At 59.8% G+C, this 17,374-nt stretch overlaps 1 protein-coding gene across 7 annotated transcripts; it reads right to left on the reverse strand.

Moving 5' to 3' along the window:
* Nucleotides 1-316: 316 nt before the first annotated feature.
* On the reverse strand, nucleotides 317-17,087 carry CARMIL3 (capping protein regulator and myosin 1 linker 3). 7 transcript variants are annotated; one of them, XM_012527114.4, is made up of 40 exons: nucleotides 16,794-17,087; nucleotides 15,265-15,359; nucleotides 14,936-14,986; nucleotides 14,776-14,835; nucleotides 14,577-14,692; nucleotides 14,300-14,397; nucleotides 13,987-14,057; nucleotides 13,812-13,885; nucleotides 13,498-13,573; nucleotides 13,318-13,406; nucleotides 12,783-12,877; nucleotides 12,475-12,561; nucleotides 12,152-12,261; nucleotides 11,932-12,009; nucleotides 11,351-11,427; nucleotides 11,174-11,278; nucleotides 11,010-11,079; nucleotides 10,449-10,530; nucleotides 10,239-10,335; nucleotides 10,042-10,096; nucleotides 9,791-9,963; nucleotides 9,461-9,529; nucleotides 9,094-9,187; nucleotides 8,908-9,006; nucleotides 8,341-8,469; nucleotides 8,039-8,152; nucleotides 7,420-7,595; nucleotides 6,627-6,714; nucleotides 6,356-6,493; nucleotides 6,021-6,084; nucleotides 5,693-5,901; nucleotides 5,196-5,296; nucleotides 4,257-4,572; nucleotides 3,831-3,962; nucleotides 3,132-3,198; nucleotides 2,945-3,034; nucleotides 1,303-1,421; nucleotides 1,044-1,221; nucleotides 764-874; nucleotides 317-632 (listed from the first exon to the last, which is right to left on the reverse strand). In XM_012527114.4, the coding sequence occupies exons 1-40, from the start codon at nucleotides 16,831-16,833 to the stop codon at nucleotides 607-609; spliced, it is 4,119 nt and encodes a 1,372-aa protein (XP_012382568.1). In that variant the 5' UTR covers nucleotides 16,834-17,087; the 3' UTR covers nucleotides 317-606. The 7 variants fall into 7 exon arrangements, with proteins under 7 accessions (XP_012382568.1, XP_023445962.1, XP_023445961.1 ...); XM_023590194.3 differs by having other exon boundaries at nucleotides 5,196-5,299; nucleotides 16,794-17,059; XM_023590193.3 differs by having other exon boundaries at nucleotides 317-635; nucleotides 5,196-5,299; nucleotides 16,794-17,059.
* Between the last annotated feature and the right edge of the window lie 287 nt (nucleotides 17,088-17,374).

The following is a 17,374-nucleotide window of genomic DNA, read 5'->3' on the forward strand; positions in this document are numbered from 1 at the left end:
CTTCCAACCCCACCATGTCCCCAAAGCAGAGCACATTCTGGGCACACACACACACACCCGTCAGTCCAGCCCTGAGCTGGCACAGAATGACCCCCCGGCTTAGGGACTCATCAGTTCCCTTCCTGCCCTGCAGTTCTCTGGGGCTCCGTGAAAGCCCCTTCCCCTCTGCTCCTTGCTGAGCCCCAGTTCCACCCCCCAGGGGTGTTCCTCTCTTATTCCCAACTCTGGCCAAGTTCTGGGGACTTGTGGGAAGGGGAGCAGATGGTAGAGGGTGGGGTAGTGGATGGGGAAGGCAGCAGAGACTTGAGACAAGTAGTGATTTTGCTTTTTTATTCTGTACAAGTGAGGAGAGAGCCCCCTGGGGATAGGGGGATGGAGACCCGCCCTCCCTGGGGGAGGAGAAGGGGCCCCAGCCTGAAGCACTTGGGAGCACCCCTCTTCAGGTCGCTCCCTCCCTTCCTGTCCCCCACCTCCTTCCCACCCCCATGCCTCGCTCTGCCCCGGTGGGGCCTCGGGGGCTGGCAGAGGGGCCTGGGGTTGCGAGGGTGGACGGGGCTGAGTCCCTGTGAGGCACATGTCGAGAGGAGGGCTGCGGAGGGTGCTCCGTCAGTCTGTTCCGGGCTCACTGGCTCCTGCTGGGGACAAATCCAGGGAGAGCTGTTTCCTGGGCAGGGGAGCCAGCTGCCCAGGGGTGGGGTGGAGGTGGGTTATGTTAGAAAGACAGGGGGATGGGGGCCCTGTCATCCCCCCCTCCCAAGGGCACCTGTGGGATCTGGGGGCCGTCTCCGATCAGGCTCCAGCTTGTCGCAGGACTGTGCTCTTCGCGTCCTCTTGGGCTTAAGGGGGGCCGTCCGGCGGCCTGGGTCAGGGGGACCTGAAATGACAGTCGAGGCAGGCCTGGCACATGAGTGGGACTCCCAGGCTGGGCACTCCTCCAGGCCGTGGCTCCTGGCTCTTGTTCATTCCATACCCCCCAAAGGCAGCGGATGTGGGCAGCAAGGTCCCGGAGTGGCCTGAGCCCCCACCCAGCCCGGGTGGCAGACCTTGGGCCTCGGGCTCCTCTTGGTCTTGCTGTGAGCCCAGCCTCAGCCGAGGTTTGTTCATTCCTGGGGCTGCACCCCCAGCCTCGGCCTCCTCCCTGACTCCTGGCTCGTGAAGGAGCCGGCGGCTCCTGGGCACAGCCACTGGCTTGGGGGGCCTTGGAGCTAAAGGGGGGTCTTGCTGTTGGTAGAGAAAGCATAAGCTGCGTCAGTTTCTTTGCCTCATGATGGTGCTCCTCCTTTCCCCCTCTACAACCCTCACCTTGGTACTCCTAGATGAGACAGTTCTCTCTGCAAATAGGATCCCCTCCTTCTCCTCTTCCCCATCTTGGGAAGCTGGGCTGGGGCTCTGGCAGCTGTGGTTGGGAGCACTCTCCTCGGCTGGAGGATGGGAAGAGAAGAGAAGCTGCAGGAAAAGGCATTCTTGCCTAGCTCTCACTCTGTTCCTTCTCCCCATGAAGCTCTGCAGGCCAGGACTTTCCCCCTCCAAGTCCATTTGTTTCTACACCTCTGCCCTCCACACTCCCTCTTCTGCTCCCACATTTCCTTAGTCCTCAGTCCCAACAATCGTCCTGAGCCCGTCACCTCTGGAGGGGCAGAGCCAGGGCCTGGAGCCTGCTCAGTCCCTGGGCATAGCTGCCCATCCAGGGCTGCAGTGCCCGGGACTCTGCCAAAGCTGCAGCCTGGCATTCCCAGAATTCTGCCAGTCTGATTTAGATGGAGAGAGCCTCGAGGAGAGGTGCCCTGGCACCTCCCCAACCAAGGTCTCATGGCTTTATGCAGTGTGAGCCTGAGTGAGCGATACCTGGAGGGGGTGGTTGGTGTGTATGTCTGTGAAGGGTGTGAGAGAGAGACCTGGGGTGTGTGTGCTCTGGACGATCTGACTCTTGTGGTGCCAAAATGAGGGATGGAACCCCATTTTGGTTGTTTAGCTGCTCTGTGTATGGGATGGGAAAATCAGCAAAGATGCTTCGAGGCTGGGTTGATCTTAGAGGATGGGGCAGGATCACGGGCATTGCCAAGCTGCAGTCTGGCTTTGCACCAAGGGGGAGGGAGGGTAAGGGGCAGGATCGTGCACTGGGGAATGTGTGGCCCTCTGCTCATCTCTTAGCTCTTTCTGGTCCTTCTGCCCTAGCCTGGCCTCCCACATCCACAGGGAGATTTTGCCTATGTCAATATTGTAGGAAGGTCATGGTCCAGATGTGTGGGAAATTAAGTTGAACAGACCAGCTTTTCTTTAGTGTCTACCCAAGTGAAAGGTGCTCTGAACCCAGCAGAGGAAGGGAAGTGCCATGCCTTCCCTTTATTCTTCCAGAGTCATGAAGCCAGAAGTTAAATGATGGGTCTGCTGGTGGGGGGCCAAGCCAGGAAGAATACCCAGGGCTTCTGACTGCCATGCCAATGCTCTTGCCCATACGTGCCCTTCTTTGTGGCACCTTCTACACAACCTGGGATTGGTGAGTGATTTTCAGAGGATTTTGGAAAGTTTGTGGTGGGCCTGGTCGAGCAAACGTGGCTAGCACTGTGGCTTGGCCACCCTCTCTCCAGCTGAGGTGCAGAGAGAGGCCTTCTTTATGGAGGGCACCACTGTAGACAGTGACTGGAGGCAGTGCCCACCTAGAGAATTCACTGGAGCCACCCACAAAGTATGGTTCCATCTGCTAACCCTGGCAAGGTGAGGGAGACACTTTTGTTCTGTGGAACATTTCTTTGGATTGGGTTGTTTTGTCTGTTTTTGGTTGTAGCTTTGTAAATATCCTTACACATTTTCAACATGTTGACTTCCCACTGCCCCACCTTGGTTGTAAACTCCCCCCCTCCCCATGCAGGGGCTGTGGCTTCTGTTTCTTTGGACACACACCCTGTGCCTTCAGAGCCACTGCCTGAGAAGAGGCTGTTCGTACCTATGTGCCATGTGGCCTCTGCCCGGCGCATGGCGCTGAAGTTCGGCTTGCTGCTTTGGGGTGGTGGTGGGGGCTTCCAGGCTCCAGGCCCTGAGGCAGGGGGATGGGAAATGGGATAGCCATGTTAGGAGGGTCTGGGCCACCAAGGGAGGGGCTGAAGGGAGGGAGCGAGGGAGGCCACTCTCACCTGCATCATCCGAAGAGCGCCGTTTCTGCCAAGCCTGGGCGCTGCCCTCCAGGTCTGAGCCTGTCCCCTGAAAGGAGAGCTGAGTCAGTCATAAGAAAAGTCCCCTCCATGGGCACGGGTCCCCACCACTGACCACTGACAAGGTCATTAGTCCCTAGACATGCACATCATGTTTCCTAAAAAGTGGCCTCCTTACCACTCTACTGGCGCAAGAAATGGTATAAAGCAATTCACAAATTAACATACTGTTATCTTAATAGTTATGGGTTTATTTTAATATATCATAAAAAAAAATAACTCATCTAATAAGCCTGTGATTTTAAAGATGATACTGCTTAGGTCCAGACTAAGTTAAAAGGTGATTTATTCAAATAAAAACATGATATAAATAATAATACATGTGGTAAGTAGAAAAGGCAGCCATGAGGGTGGTAATGAAGTCACCAAAGTTTGGGAAACAGTTCTACAGGCTAAGTATTTTTATGACCCTTATTTCACTTTAAGGAGGTAGAGGCGCCGGGAGGCTAAGGATTACATGGCGAGTGTACGGTAGAGGCACAACTGTAGCAACCCCTTACACTGCCACAGCATCTGCTTTCTCCAGGAAATGGCGGAGCTGCCAGGGAGGGGGAAGAGGACTGGGAGGGTAGAAGACAGGGGCCACGGGACCCTCAGTGGCCTGCGCCGAGCTCCCCTCACCTCTCGTTTCCCGTCGAAGCTCCAGCCCTTGGCTCTTCCCAGTCCAGGAAGGGCAATGCTGTGGACCCGAGTGGGCTGCTGCGTGGTCCCGTGCGCCGGGCCCCCCTCCCCTGGCTCCGACCCCTCCATGCCCTAAAACGAGGGCTCGTGTTTAACATGCACAGAGAGAGCTCCAAAGGCAGTAGGCAGTGAGCCCCTGTCCCACTGCGCCCCGCGCCTTGGGGAAGCCCTGCGCAGACCCCGAGGTGCCCCTGCGCAGACCTCGTTTGAAGACAGCACTCCCAGCATGCTCTGGGGCACCGGGGCTCACTCCTCGCTCAAGGAGAGAAACCCGGGCCCTGGAGCTCTGGGCTTGGGGTGGGGTGAGTGTGGGCCACGAGTGGGGCAGGAAAAGTGGGGGCACGCAGCACTCCCTGACTTACGTACCATCTTCCCGCGGAAGGAAGGTCCCCGGCTCCCCCCGAATCCAGGGAGGAGGCCGCTCTCCTCCTCAGGGCTCCAGCGTGGGGAGGAGCTATTGCCGAGGCTGGGGGGATCTGGGCTAGGGGGGCTGTCCTGCGTTGGGGGTGGGGGTGGGGGAGGAGGGAGGAGGAGCCCGGCGGTGGGGGAGCCCGGCCCCCTTTCGCCCTTGAAGCTCCGGGGCCGGCGGAAGTGGAACAGGCCTCGGCGCCTCTTCTTCTGGAGTGGAGGCAGTGGCGGCTCTGAGAGGCCTGGACGCACGGTCCTCAGAGTCCGGGGGTAGCTGGGCAGAGGTGGGGTGAGTTATTGACAAATGCTGGGCATCTGCCAGATGCCCAAGGTCACTAGGGGCGCAGACTGGTGCTGGTGTCAGCCCAAGTTGGGGTCTAACAACCGGCCTGCTTTCCCCTCCTCCAGTCTCTCCTGCTCTGTAACCCTTTTCCATTTTAGTTCTCACCGGAGAAAACATCCTTGCTTCCTGGTCCTAATACTTCAGCAGCCTTTCCCCCCAAATGACTCTTTCCTCCCTGCCCCCCATCTCCTTTTCTCAGCAACCCCCAACTACTCCTGGTGAACTTCTGGACAGATACTGGGGAGTCTGTCTGGGGCAGTGGCAGAGAACACTTCCTCCAGGCCCATCCCAGGACCTGCTGCCAGCCACCGCACCCCCCCCCCCCAGGGCCCACCATCCCCCTGTGGTTCACTCTCACCCTCTCCTTTCCTGCTGTCCTGGGGAGATTCAGAGGCCATGGGTGCTAAGGACTGGTGGGGAAGGATGAGAATGGGGGAAGGGATGTCCCAGAGAGACTGGCTTGGTGGCACTGTCCATGGGAGCTGGGAGGACATAGGGAAACTTTCCAGAGCCATGGGGCCTATCAGAAATCCAAGTGTGTTCAGATGTCACACCTGGAACTTTCATCCATGACCCTTCGGCTGAAGAAGTCCTCCAGTCCCTCGTCTAGGCGTGTGGCCATTCCGTTCTCCTGACGAGATCCAGGTCCTGATACCTGCTGGGGGGAAAGTCCTGTTGTAGATCTCACCTGGGTCAGGAAGGGGCCCTCCCATTCAACTCAGGGCCTCCCCCTTTGGACTTAGACTTTTTCTTTTTTTGGTGCCAGGAGAACTCAGACTTCAGTCTACTTGGCCATTTCCTTAAGCTTGGTGGCTCTTGGCTCTGTCCGTCACCAAAATGAGAACTGCCACTGTTTGGTAGACAGCAATTACCTATCTGCGGTAAGGTCTTGCTCCCACCCAAACCAGATAATTCCTCTGATGGTCTGCCTGGGCCCCTACCTGACCCCCCTGCCCCCAAGCCTGATGCCTCTGACCCTGGTGCCCCAGAGCTACAAAGAGTGACTCTGGCATTGCTAAGCGATGCCTCTTGCAAGGGCGTAGGGACTTACACTGGGCCGGCCAGGTCCTGGAGGAGTGGTCCTGGGGGGCCGAGGCCTCCCTTGTGTTTGATGCCTCAGTTTATAGCCATGAGTGGGCAGCTCAGATAGACCTTCCCAGGAGCCACTAGTGGCAGGCTGGCTGCCCCCGAGGCCTGAGAACCAGCCAGGGGGAATCCCCAGATTTCCCAGCTGGCCTTCCATGTCCTGAGGGCTCCCACCTGTGGGGAGAGCAGCATTAGAGGGACTAGCAGGAGAGACAGAGAGTAAGGCAGGATGGAAGGACAGAAAAGAAAGGGGAGCAGGGCCAGAGAAAGGTGAGGGAGGCGAGGGGACTCACTAATGAAGGCAGACACTGGCCGGATCTTGCGGCAGCGTTTCTGCTTTTTGATGGCCATGGTGTCCTGCAGAAATGGAGATGAGGGGTCAGGCCAGGTTGCAAATCCCGAGAGCCTCACCTTGAGCCTCCAACCTCATAAAGCCTTCTCTTTGTGGTTCATCCTGCCTCCCCCTACTCAGTGGCTGAGGCTTTGGGAGGAGGCAAGAGGATGGGCTGGGGATGAGAACTCTCTCAAGGGAAGGAGAGTGGAGCCAGAGAAGTGGAAGGGGACGGTGCCCTGCAGATTCCGCAGCAGGGTCCAGGTTGAGGGGCGAGTGGGGTTGTGGGGGACTCACGATGTTGGTCCCCAGTTCATCGTCTGTGGTCTCTTCGTGGTCATGGCTCCGGCCTCGGCCCCGGGAGGACAGATCCTGTCCTGGGCCCGGTCCCCCTGGTGGATCTGACAGTGTCCTTAGCTGGGCCAGGTGCCGGGCCTGGAGAAGGACAGGTATGAATGGAAGCTCCAGGAAGCTGCCCACCAACCAGAGCCTTGAGGAGGAGGGTGGGTTGGGGGAGATGGGGTGATGTGAGATGGAGGGCACCCCTGGGTTGGGGTTCCGGCCTCACCAGACTCTTGTGGGAGTGGTATAGTTCCTGCAGGATCTCATCCACTATGGAGTTGGTCAGGTAGGTGACGACTGAGAGCTTCACTTCACTGTGGACATAGGAAGGGCTGCTCAGCCACCCCCTCCCTGGTCCCTGAGCCTCAGCCCCTCACTTTCCCAGATGCCTCAGAGAATGGGCCAGCTGGTCTGGATGTCCATGGAGAACATGGCTCCTGTGCGCCCATTCCCACCCACTGAGAGCCCCAGACCAGGTGTGCGAGTGATGACGGAGGACAAAGAGGAACTGATGGAAGGGAAGAAGGAGGAAGGGTTGCCAGGTCCAGTCCTTGGAACCCCAGGTGAACAGAGCTAGGAAAACTGGGGTCTTAGTAAGCCCTGCTGGTTGCTCCTGTCGTAGTGGAAACTGGCACGTCTTGAGCCTGGCTGTTTCAGGGGCCATGTGTAATTATTTTCCTTTGCTTTGGTGAGTGGTGGCATCCAGACCCAGAATATAGAACTCTAGGGAGCATTGGAAACTGGGGTGGGGAGGCCACACAGTCCTCATGTCACGCTGTGCTTTTAAGAGGTGATTCCTGGTGCAATGTGTGTGTACACCTGTGTGTGCTCAAACTCAGCACTTAGGTTCCTAGGGCAAAGACCAGTCGGACCCTAAATAGCAAGGTTGCATTTAGTGAAAGATTTATCTCTTCTAATGGAGACTGTGCAGTTCATTATTCATTGCTGATAGCTCCAGGGTCCCTAAGTGCTCTGGGACGAATCCAGCCCCTGCCCCCACCCCGCCCTCCGCCTCTCACTCCAGCTTGTTCTGAATGTCCTGCCCCGCCTGCTCCAGCAGCGTCCCTCGGATGAAGTTCCGGGGCACAGTGACACGCTCTGCGACGTTGCTCAGCATCTTGTTGTGCCCCTCAGCCACACGCATGGCCACAGGGCATAACTCCTGTGTGAGGCTGACCATGGACTCCAGGATCACCTAGAATTGGGGGAAGGGAGGAGAAAACCCCTGGGGAGGGTCAGGGCTGGCACCACAGTGGAAGACTGTAGCCTACCTACTCTACCCCTGCCTGGTGAGACTGAGGGACCAGCCTAAGGTCAGTCACAGAGACTGTTGGTGTCAGAGCCTTGGATACTGAGGCTTCCCTACTTCCTGGTCACTGCTGCTTCTACCCAACCATATAGACAGGTCGGGTCAGAGTCTTGAGGCGAGAGGTCAGAGTTCAGGGGCCAGCAGCATAGCTAGCAGGAATAAATCCAAGTCTGATTTTGTCACGATGCCTTTGCACAGAAGTGCGGGTAATCTCAACTCTGAGCATTTCCCTCTTGCTCTTCCTTCCTACTCTGACCTGAGCACTTGGCCTAGGGTCATGGTCTCCTGTGGGCTTCCCACCTTGGCCTCCTCCCTCCTCCAGGACTTGCCTGTAGCTCCTTGTCCACAGCCTTGGACACCTCACTGGCTACTGACTCCAGCCTTTGTCTCACAGGCCCGTCGTTGGCCAACACGTGGCCCAGCTCATAGAGGCTGGGAAACAGCTGGGAAGCAAAGAGGTTATATTCAGAAAGCCAGAACCAGGCCTCACTGGGCTCCTGGGGAGCCCTGGGCTCAGAGGGCAGATAGCTAGGGCAGGGCCTGGACATGGTGGGGTTAGCATGGCTCCAGGCTGTCAGGAAAGGGCGGGCAGTGGAGATGCTTTCCCAGATGCCCCAGAGGCTGGGCTCACCGCCCGGGAGTTCTTGGCATCCTTGATGAGGTCCCTAGCGTAGAGCAGCTCATCCTGCACAGGCTCCAGGGGGCACAGCCTCAGGGCCCGCACCTCCTCCTGCACACGTCCGCACAGCCTCTGCAGCATCTGGAGTGCAGCAGCAGGGGAGTCAGAGGGGACCCAGGCATGCCCATCCTCCCAAGTGGGGCCCCAGGTGCCCACTTCTAGGTCTGTATGTCTGTCCCATTGGGCAGTGCCACTTGTGCAGGCCCTAACAGTGGTGATGGTGATGTCTCCTGATGGCCTGCTCTTCCACTCCTTGGGGTGCAGACTAAAATGCCCATTTGAGCTCCCATAGTCCTGTGTACCCCTTGTCTGTGGGCTGCCTGCTATATGCCCATGTGTTCTTGCAGGTCTGGGATCCTTATTCTGAGCATCCTGTCTTTTTGCTCTACTACCTGCTCAGCAATGGGCACCATGTGATGTGACACCTCTTTCACCCCTCGCCCCTGCCCATGTGCTTTGTCTCACAGCACCTGCCTCTGCATGCCCTGAGCCCCATGTGCCCCAGAGGGAAATGTTTACTTGCTCGGCGCTGCTGGTCACCAGGCCCTGCTGCAGCCTGAAGGCCTGCTCCTGGGGACACGTCTGGGAGTGGTTGTTCCTCACCAGGCACCACTGGATCTGGAGGTGATGGAGGTGGTTGGGGTCAGGGCCGGGGGATGTGCGCCGCCCCCTGCTCCTCACAGTCCCCCCTGCCTAGGCAGCCACCTTCTGCCAGACGTCCTCGGTGCGCTCAGGGGCGCTGCGGTAGGCTTGGGAGATGTCACTCACAGGGAAGGACATGAAGCGCAGCGTGTGGTTGCTGTGGGACAAAGTAGCACAGCTGGATGGGGGCAGGCGAGGAGTGGAAGCTCCTCTCCCCCACACCCACCCCTTGTTGACCTTTTCCTCTCTCCCTTTCCAACCACCTATCTGGGCTCTCAACCTTCTGCCTTCGGCCACAGACCCTCTTCCCCAGTCCTTTCTAATGGTTCTGTGCAAACAGGGTACCAGGGCAGGCCTGGGGCTGGGGCAGTGCGGGTCTGGCACAGGGAGGCGGGGGGATGGCATCAAGGCAGGGCCCTGGCCCACTCACCTCTCTAGGGCCCTCGCGATGTCCAGGAACCCCAGGGCAGATGTGTTGTTTCGATCCCATAGGATAGTTCTGGGAGAAGGGTGAGTGCTGGCTTGTCACCCCTCCCTCAGAGACCCTGTTAGGGACCAGGGACACAACCCTCTCTGGAGGCCTCCCTCCTTTCCTGGGAAATGAGGCTGACTCGGAGATGGTCCCAGGGCTGGGGGTCTCCTGGACACTGGGGTGGAGAGCAGTGAGTCTTAGCAAGCAGGGATGGTGTGTGCACGTGTGTGTGTGTGGGGGGGGAACGGACTGGGGCCCCAGGGCCGAGGGTCCGGGCGAGGGCCCCACCTGAGGGAGGAGTTGATCTGCAGAGCCTTAGAGAGCATCTTGGCCCCAATGTCCTCCATGCCATTGCCGCTCAGGTCCACCTTAGCCAGGCAGGTGTTGCTGCCCAGGGCATTGATGAGGATGCTGGTGCGAAGCTTCAGCCGGGAGTCTGCCACCGACAGTGACTGCAGGGACTGTGGGCCAGTGGGGAGGTTGGGCCCAGGCCCTGCAGCCCCTGCCTCGGTGGGTCCCTCCCAGGCCCTGGCACTCACACAGTCCTCCTCCTGGATCAGCTGCACCAGCTTGTGGAGGATTTCCTCCAGGGTCCTGCAGGGAGTTGGGACTCAGAGTTGGAGGGGCAGGGGTGGGGGCCGGGCTATTGGAGGAGGGGGCTAGAGGTAATACAGTGAGCCAGGAGGACAGGTGAATGATGGGGCGTGGGCCTGTGGGAGTGGGGAGGGGTCCTCACTTGGCCTTGACATTGAAGTTCTTGCCCAGGAACAGGTGCTTAAGGGACTTGTTCTTGCCAAGTGCGGGCACCAGTGTCAGGAGATCCGAGTCGAACCCTGGTCAGTAGAGGTGAGAGGTCTGGTCTTAAAGCTGGAGGCTTGATGGATTCTCCTCAGGGCCTCCCCTCTGTGCTCCAGGCCCCCCGGGGAAGGAAGGCACCCCCACTCACCATTGTCTGACAGGTCCAGGCTACCCACGCAGGTGACAGCCCCTAACTGCTCCTGCAAAGCCTGGGCTCCTGCTGACCGGAGCTGGGGGAGGAGAGGGAGAGACAGGGAAAGGTGGGGACTTGGGGGAAGTGGGGTACCGCTAATGCTTCCAGACCAGTGTAATCACACCAGGACTTAAATTCACCCCACAGGTCGCCTCTGGGTGGCCCCTTCTCCACAACAGAGCCTCTCTTAGGGCTCTCTCCCTATCCCTGCAGCCGGAAAAATCTCCAGGTGGTTAATCCCAAAATAACTTGCTCCTGCCCCCTGGTGGGAAAGCTTGTTATCTCCCACCCCAGAGTTTTAGGGGAGGAGGTATTGGAGGCTGAAGATGAAGGGCCTCTGGAAAGAGGGTCACAGACCACAGGCTGAGGAGAAAACGGAGGCGTGGTCAGGCCAGGGGAGTTGCCGGCGGGTAGTGGAGAGGCAAGATGGAGCCAGGGCTTGACTTAGGTCAGAGATGTGAACATTGCGGGATGGGTGGGGGACAGACAGTGGGGTTGGGGGGACCGAAGGCTCACCTCACAGCTGCTGAGGTCCAGGTGCAGGTCACTGAGGTGACTGTTGAGGGAAAGGCCGTGGAGCAGCGCCCTGTGGGAGCAAGGCCAGTAGGCCCACCTTGACCCCCCTCCCCATCTCCTGTGGTTCCCTTGGACACCCACCCCCAACCCGGCACCCACCCAACCTGAGGGACTCCAGGGGCAGCCGCGTGGCCGACAGGTTGACGTGGCTCAGTGTGTAGGTGCTGCTGAAAAACTGCTTGAAGGCCGGCGGGGCCTCCCGGCCCTTCCTGTGGAGACCCCTGGGGTCAGCAAGAGGTAAGGATACCCACGGCTTGCCCCCCCCCACACCCCACTCCCACCTGTGGGAGCAGCTGTTGCGTGCCAGGTTGAGGTAGGTAAGGTGGGAGCAGCAGCCGTGGAGCAGGGCACCAAATAGCTGTAGGGAGAGACATGGGGGTCTCAGGGGCTGGGAGGGGTGTTGGGGGTAGGGTGAGGATGGCCTCCTCCCTCCCATCGAGGTTCTGGCTCTTTACCCTCTGAGGACAGTCTTTGTGAGCCCCACTGTGGGTACCCACTTAGCTTCTCAGAGCCTTGGTTTCCCCCTCTTTGGAAAGTGGGTCCACTCCCTGTTTGGCCTCCAGGGGTGGTGGAAAGGGCCTTTGTTCAAGGCTGGGAAAGAGTCCTTTCCTCCAGGTGGATGCACCGTGCACCAGGGCACGCAGCTAGGAGAAGGCACTGCACAGGTGTGAGCTGCGGGCATTGCCTCATAATTCAGCTGAGCCTGAGGCCAGCCTACCAGCTCTGCCCTGCCTCATCTCTTTTTCACCCAGCATGCTCCTCCTGCTCCCGCTTTGGGTTTTGGAGAGAGAGGTGAGGTGGAGACCCACCCTGGCACCCCTTCCAGGTCACCTCAGGCTGGCTCCCCATCCCAAGCCCTCACCAAATCGATGGCACAGTCTGTCCCCGACAGGTCCAGGTGCACCAGGGCATTTGGCTGGGCCAGGAAACTGTAGAGGGTCTGGGAAGGAACAATGGAGAGGCTGCAGGGCAAGGGGAGATGGAGCCCCGCCACCCCCAGGGGCCACAGGGTAGAAGACTCCCAGGCCCTGCAGCCTGAGCGTGCTTCTGTAGGGGCTGGAGGCTGCGTTCCATGCACTCACATTGGCCTCATCAGTGGCGAGCAGCCCGGGGTTCTTGCTCAGATCCAGGTATCGGAGAGAGCTGGCGAAGGCTGGGTTGGCCCCGAAGGTCTGGCCCAGTGCCTGGAGCCCTGAGCACAGCGGGCACTGGGCTGGGTTGGCTCTCATCCCCGTGTCTTCCTCTTAGTATTCAACTCTTCCTGACTCCTTAAATGTGGCCCCCTCTCCCTCCCCAGTCGTTGGGATAGTGTGTGAGAGTGTGGGTATATGGTCAGGGGGCTCGACACCCCAGGCAGCACTGGGGGAGGGGGAGGGGTCAGAGGTTGGGGGCCCGGGGCAAGTACCTCGTGGGGAAATGGCAGTCTTGGCCAGGCACAGTTTGGTGAGGCCAGTGGGGAAGCAGAGGAGCTGCTGGCTCAGACTGAGGAAACCTGGGGAGTGGAGAGAGGATGGGTCCAGTGAGAGCGCTGGTGAGGGGGGTGCAGGTGGTGCGGAGTCAGATTTGGGGCTCGAGTGGGGTCCAGGCCTGGGGTCGAGGATGGAGGTGTTGGGGTGGGGATTGGAAGCAGGCTGGAGAGCTCCTGTTTAGACTTGGGTTGGGCTAGGACTGGGGTCTGCATTGAGTGGGATAGGATTCAGGGTTGGGGCTCACCCTTGTCCTCGATGGGGTTGTGGGACAGAGTGAGGGCATGCAGCACACAGCTCCCGTTCTCCCCAAATACCCCGGCCAGCTTCTGGACAAAGTCCCTTCGGGGAAGGGGAGGAAGGATTTGTCCTGAGCTGGGCTCCAAGTCCCAGCCCCTGGGCTTCCCCTCCTCCTCCACCTGCCTGGCTGGCTGAGGCTGCATGGGACAGAGGCTCCCACAGGTGGGCAGCAGTAGGGGCCTGCCAGGGAGTTTGTCACCACTCTGGACTACTTGGGGGCATTCCAAACCTTGGGAAGCTGTACTAAGACAAAGCCCACAGTCCAACCTGCTTGGTAGTTGATGGAAGAAGGGGATGGGTCAGGGGGCATGGAGCATAATGGGAAAAGCCCAGGGAGCTGGGGGTCAGGAGGCCTCAGTCTCCTCTTCTGTAAATTGAGGAGCTGGATGAGATAGTCTGGAGGTCCATGTCATGCTCGGATGTTCTGGAACCCTAAGGCTACATAAGGAGGTACTACTGCCCAAGGAGGAGGCTGGCCTCACGTCTTAAGCCCGGCGTTGTCCAGCACCAGCTCTTCAAGGCTCCCCGACTTGCTTAGGGAATGTAGCACCTGTTCTAGCACTTCTGACCCCTGAGGACAGAGGGGTCCTGCAATCAGGAGGCAGGACAGGCACTACTCTCTACACACCCTCCCTGCCCCCCCAGTCCCCCCCAGTCCCTACCAGTCGCAGGTCCTTGCAGAAGAGTTTAGTGAACCATTGGTTGTAGGCCAGAGCTGCCACCATTAGAGCCAAGTCCCTGTGGGGAGATTGAAGGGGACAGGAAAATGGTGAGCAGGTGGCTGAGGCAAGAAAGAAGAGACCAGGATGGGAGTGGCTGGGCTGGGGAAAGCCTGGATGGAAGATGGGTGGTGGAGGGTGGGGTTGGGGAGGCAGAACTGGGGCTATTGGTGGGACCAGAAGGGAGATTCTGGGAGGGGCCAAGGGTAGGACTGAGGCTGGAATTTGGGGGTTGAGTCTCTGCCCCATTAGCTTACCGGCTCTCCAAGTGGCTGAAATCCAAAAGATTGAACTCCCGGTTATCCTCAGCATGGTAGATGGTGTCCACATCCTTGGAGAGGTGGAGCTGGCTCACACCTGCTCCCCTTGTCCTCCTCTGCCCCCTCCCTCCGGGTCCCACCTGCCCACCTGCTGGGCCCCTGCCCCACGCACCCATTGCACCTCCTCACGGCAGTGAAGCCCATTGTAGTCACATAAGGCGGCGTAGGTCTCAGAGAAGCCACCTGTGGGGCAGGAGATTGGCTGGCTTCATTAATTGGCAGGGGTGGAGAATAGGTTTGGGGTTCAAGGAAAGGTCAAGGTCATTTTCATGGCCAGTGTTCTGTGTTTCTGCTACACTATGAATTGCCTGAGGTCAGGGAACTTGTGGATTCCTCAGCGCAGGCACAACCCCACACACAAAGGACTCTGGACACCAGGCAGGGTGGCTTAGGTCCCTACTTTCCTCAAGTCTGCCCCTACTCACCACAAACACTGTGAATAGTAGATGTGGAAGTCTCAGAGTTGGGAGATGTGTCTCGGGGCCCCTCTGGGGTATCTGCGTTTCCACGTCGGATCGGACACCTGGAAGATGAAAAAGTCCATCCCAGAGAGGGATGGAAAGAAGCTCTGTCAATACTTCCCCTGGTGCAACTTCTGGATCCCCAGAAAAAAAAAACAGGAGTGTAGTGGTGATTTGAGAAGGGGGAGGGAAGGAGACATCTCCCTGTCGCCTAACTGCTTACTAGTCCTCGGCTACTCACCCAGGCCCAGGGCAGACCTTGGAGAGGGCAGAGCTCACATGTCGGGTCACCTGGTCCACGCTTTCAGCCGACAGCAGCCGCATGCTCACCGTGCCACGCTCTGTCTCCACCAGGACCTGGGGAGTGGGCGCAGCAGGACCTCAGATACCAACTCTCCTTCGGCTGGCCCAGGAGAGGCGCCCCAAGCTCGGGTGCTCACCTGGTTCTGGCTGAGCGTGTTGAAGGCACGGATCTCCAGGACGTTGAAGGAACTCTCCACCTGGGAGGGCACGGTGTGGCTCAGCTCACTGGAAGGGCCTGGGTAGCCAGACTCAGGAGGGAGTGGGCTGAATGTTTCCCGACTCCCCAGCCCAACTCACCTTGGCTGGGATTTTAAGGGGGAAGAGGTGGAGGCGCCAGGAGGTCAGTGCCTGTGGAGAGAGAAGAGTGTCCAAAGCTAATGGCAGCTGCCTGCTAGTGCCCTCATGTGTGACCCCTGCCAGCAGTGGCCCTCTGCTCTGGGGGTCCTCCCTTTCTTTCATGCCCCGCCTGAGACTCCCTCATATCAACCCAGTCCAGTCCTGGCCCCTCCCTCAGGAGTGGTCTCCTCAGCCCTCTCCCACCCCTGTCTACCTTGCTCCCCAGGCGCCACGCCCTTGCCAGCCCCCTGCCCTCACTGCCCCTCCTGCATCCAATTCCTGGCCCTCACCAGCACTCGGTCCTCAAACTTCTTGGGCTTGGTCTCCAACTTCACGCGGTGCTGTTGGAGCACAGTCCCTTGGCTCAGGCACCTCCGGATGCTGTCTGCAGGTGGATGGGGGCCTGCTCAGAGCTCTTTCCACCCTGGCCACCTCCACTCCCACCTCCCTATGGCTCTCCAGATAGACAGTGGCAGGACCAGATGGGAAGAGAGACAGAAAAAGAGAGAGACGAAGAAGGGCAAGGCAGACACCAGGATGTGGAGAAAACTCTGGCTCCTTCTGGCCCTGAGTCAGGGGACAGTTGCTGAAAGCCACTGTCTGTGGGAGGGTGTGTCTTACACTTCTGAAGGTGTGAAGGATAATTCCAATCCATGTACTACAACAGCCAACACACAGTGAGTCAGTGTGTGGGGGCATGGGGGGGTCCCTTTGACTCTATTCTAGGTGGTCTGGGTGTGAGTGCCTGCCTTTTACTACAAGTGTGTGCATGCCATCAGGATCTGTGTGTGGCATTGGTGGGAACTGATACGTATGAATGAGTATGCTGTGCTTGCAGTTGTGAAAGGGGCACAGAGCCAGACAGTTCTGGTGTGTGTGTGTGGGGGGGTGGGGGGGGTGGGTAGGGAGGAGTGAGTGTTTAAATGAGCCCCATGCCCATCTGCTGGCAGAACCATCCAGATATCCTACAGTGCGTGTGTGTAGTGGGGTGCTGTCTCTGTATGTATACATCTCATGATTTTGCTTGTGTGTGTGTGGCGATGTGGGAAATCGCCACGGTGCAGCATGCCTCTGAGTATCCTTGAGCGTCCTGGTGTTTGCGTGGGCTTGCCTGTGCTCCCGCCTCTGGGGGTCAGGGTTCTGGCAGTGTGGGGGTCGGGCCTCGGTTTGGGCTAAGTCTGAGAACCGCGCAAACGAGAGAGGCCTTGAGGTGAGGTTGGGGTTGGTGAGGTGGGGGGCAGGCTGGGGCGGGGGCTGTGGGAGGCGAGTGACAGAGACTCTGCTCTGGGTTTTAGCTCCAGTCCGGGGCCTCTTCCCTGACCGCCTTCTTTGCCTCACTGGCCTGGGCGCTGCCCAGCTCGTAGGGCCTCTCCAGGGCCAGTTCCGGGGCGGGGTCGCTAGGAGGGAGGGTGTAGAGGTAAGCAGCGGTCAGGACCAGGGGCAGCTCCTACCGCCCGGCGGGGGCGGGCCTGGCCGCTCCCGGCGGGAAAGCCGGGGCTCTCTGGAGGAGACACTGGATGCCTCGCCAAGGCGTGGGCCAGGCGCTCCGAGAACCTGCCCCAGGGAGCGCAAGGGGGCTGCAACTGTCACCGAAGAGCGGGACGGAAGGTCCTGGCAGGGGGAGGCGGGAGGAGCCAGAGAAGGATGCTCCGGGGACAGCAATGTCCTGGGTTGGGATGCAGGGGCAGGGGGCTGCCTTGCAGCAGGGATGCGTGAGCGGGGCGGGAGACACCGGGGCTGGGGTGCACCGCGGGGAGGAATGCACCGGCTCTGGAGTGCACCCGGACGGGGCGTCCGGGACACCACGGCACCCTCGTACCTTGCAGCTCGCGGGTGAGCTCCGCGCTGGGCTTGGCCATGGCGGCCGCTGCTGCTGCTGTTGCTGCAGAGGAGCCGCCGCCGCCGCCGCCGCCGCCGGGGAGCCACGGCACATGCTAGACCCGGCTCCGGCAGGCCCGGGCGCTGAGCGCTGCAGCAGCGGAGGAGCCCGCTCCTGTCAGGGGCGGCTGCGCGAGCGCTCCTCCCCCCGCCTCGGAGCGCCGGGTCTCCCGCCCCGCCCGGAGAGATGCCGGACTGAGCATGCGCGCCGCGCCGCCGAGCCGCGTGAGACCCCGCGCGCGCTCGCGCCCACCCCTCCCGCAGGCTCCCGCGTGCGACGCCCAGCGCGCTTAGCCCGGCTCCCGGCCATCTCCGGGCGCGGGGCAGGGGGCAGTGTTCCCGATGTCCGTGCCATCCACTCCTCGGGCCCAGTGGGCGAAACCCATTTCTTTTGTTTGTGAGTCTGGGTGCCCCTCCCTTTTCCACGCCGGCTCGTCCTCGCTGACCCGGGAGGGCCTGGCCGGATCAGGGGAGATCGTCCTTTCCCGGTCGCCTAGCCTCGGAGATCCCTGTGGCGCCCTT

The sequence above is a fragment of the Dasypus novemcinctus genome, chromosome 3, assembly GCF_030445035.2.
Source record: "Dasypus novemcinctus isolate mDasNov1 chromosome 3, mDasNov1.1.hap2, whole genome shotgun sequence".
NCBI lineage: Eukaryota > Metazoa > Chordata > Mammalia > Cingulata > Dasypodidae > Dasypus > Dasypus novemcinctus.

Excerpts from the sequence above, each read along its gene's own strand:
- CARMIL3 (XM_023590189.3), bottom strand. The coding sequence starts at position 16,833 with ATGGCCAAGCCCAGCGCGGAGCTCACCCGCGAGCTGCAAG. Across the intron at positions 12,262-12,474 it reads GACTGCCATTTCCCCACGAG|GGCTCCAGGCACTGGGCCAG; the intron begins GTACTTGCCCCG and ends CGCTGTGCTCAG. Across the intron at positions 3,199-3,830 it reads GCTTCGACGGGAAACGAGAG|GGGACAGGCTCAGACCTGGA; the intron begins GTGAGGGGAGCT and ends CTCTCCTTTCAG.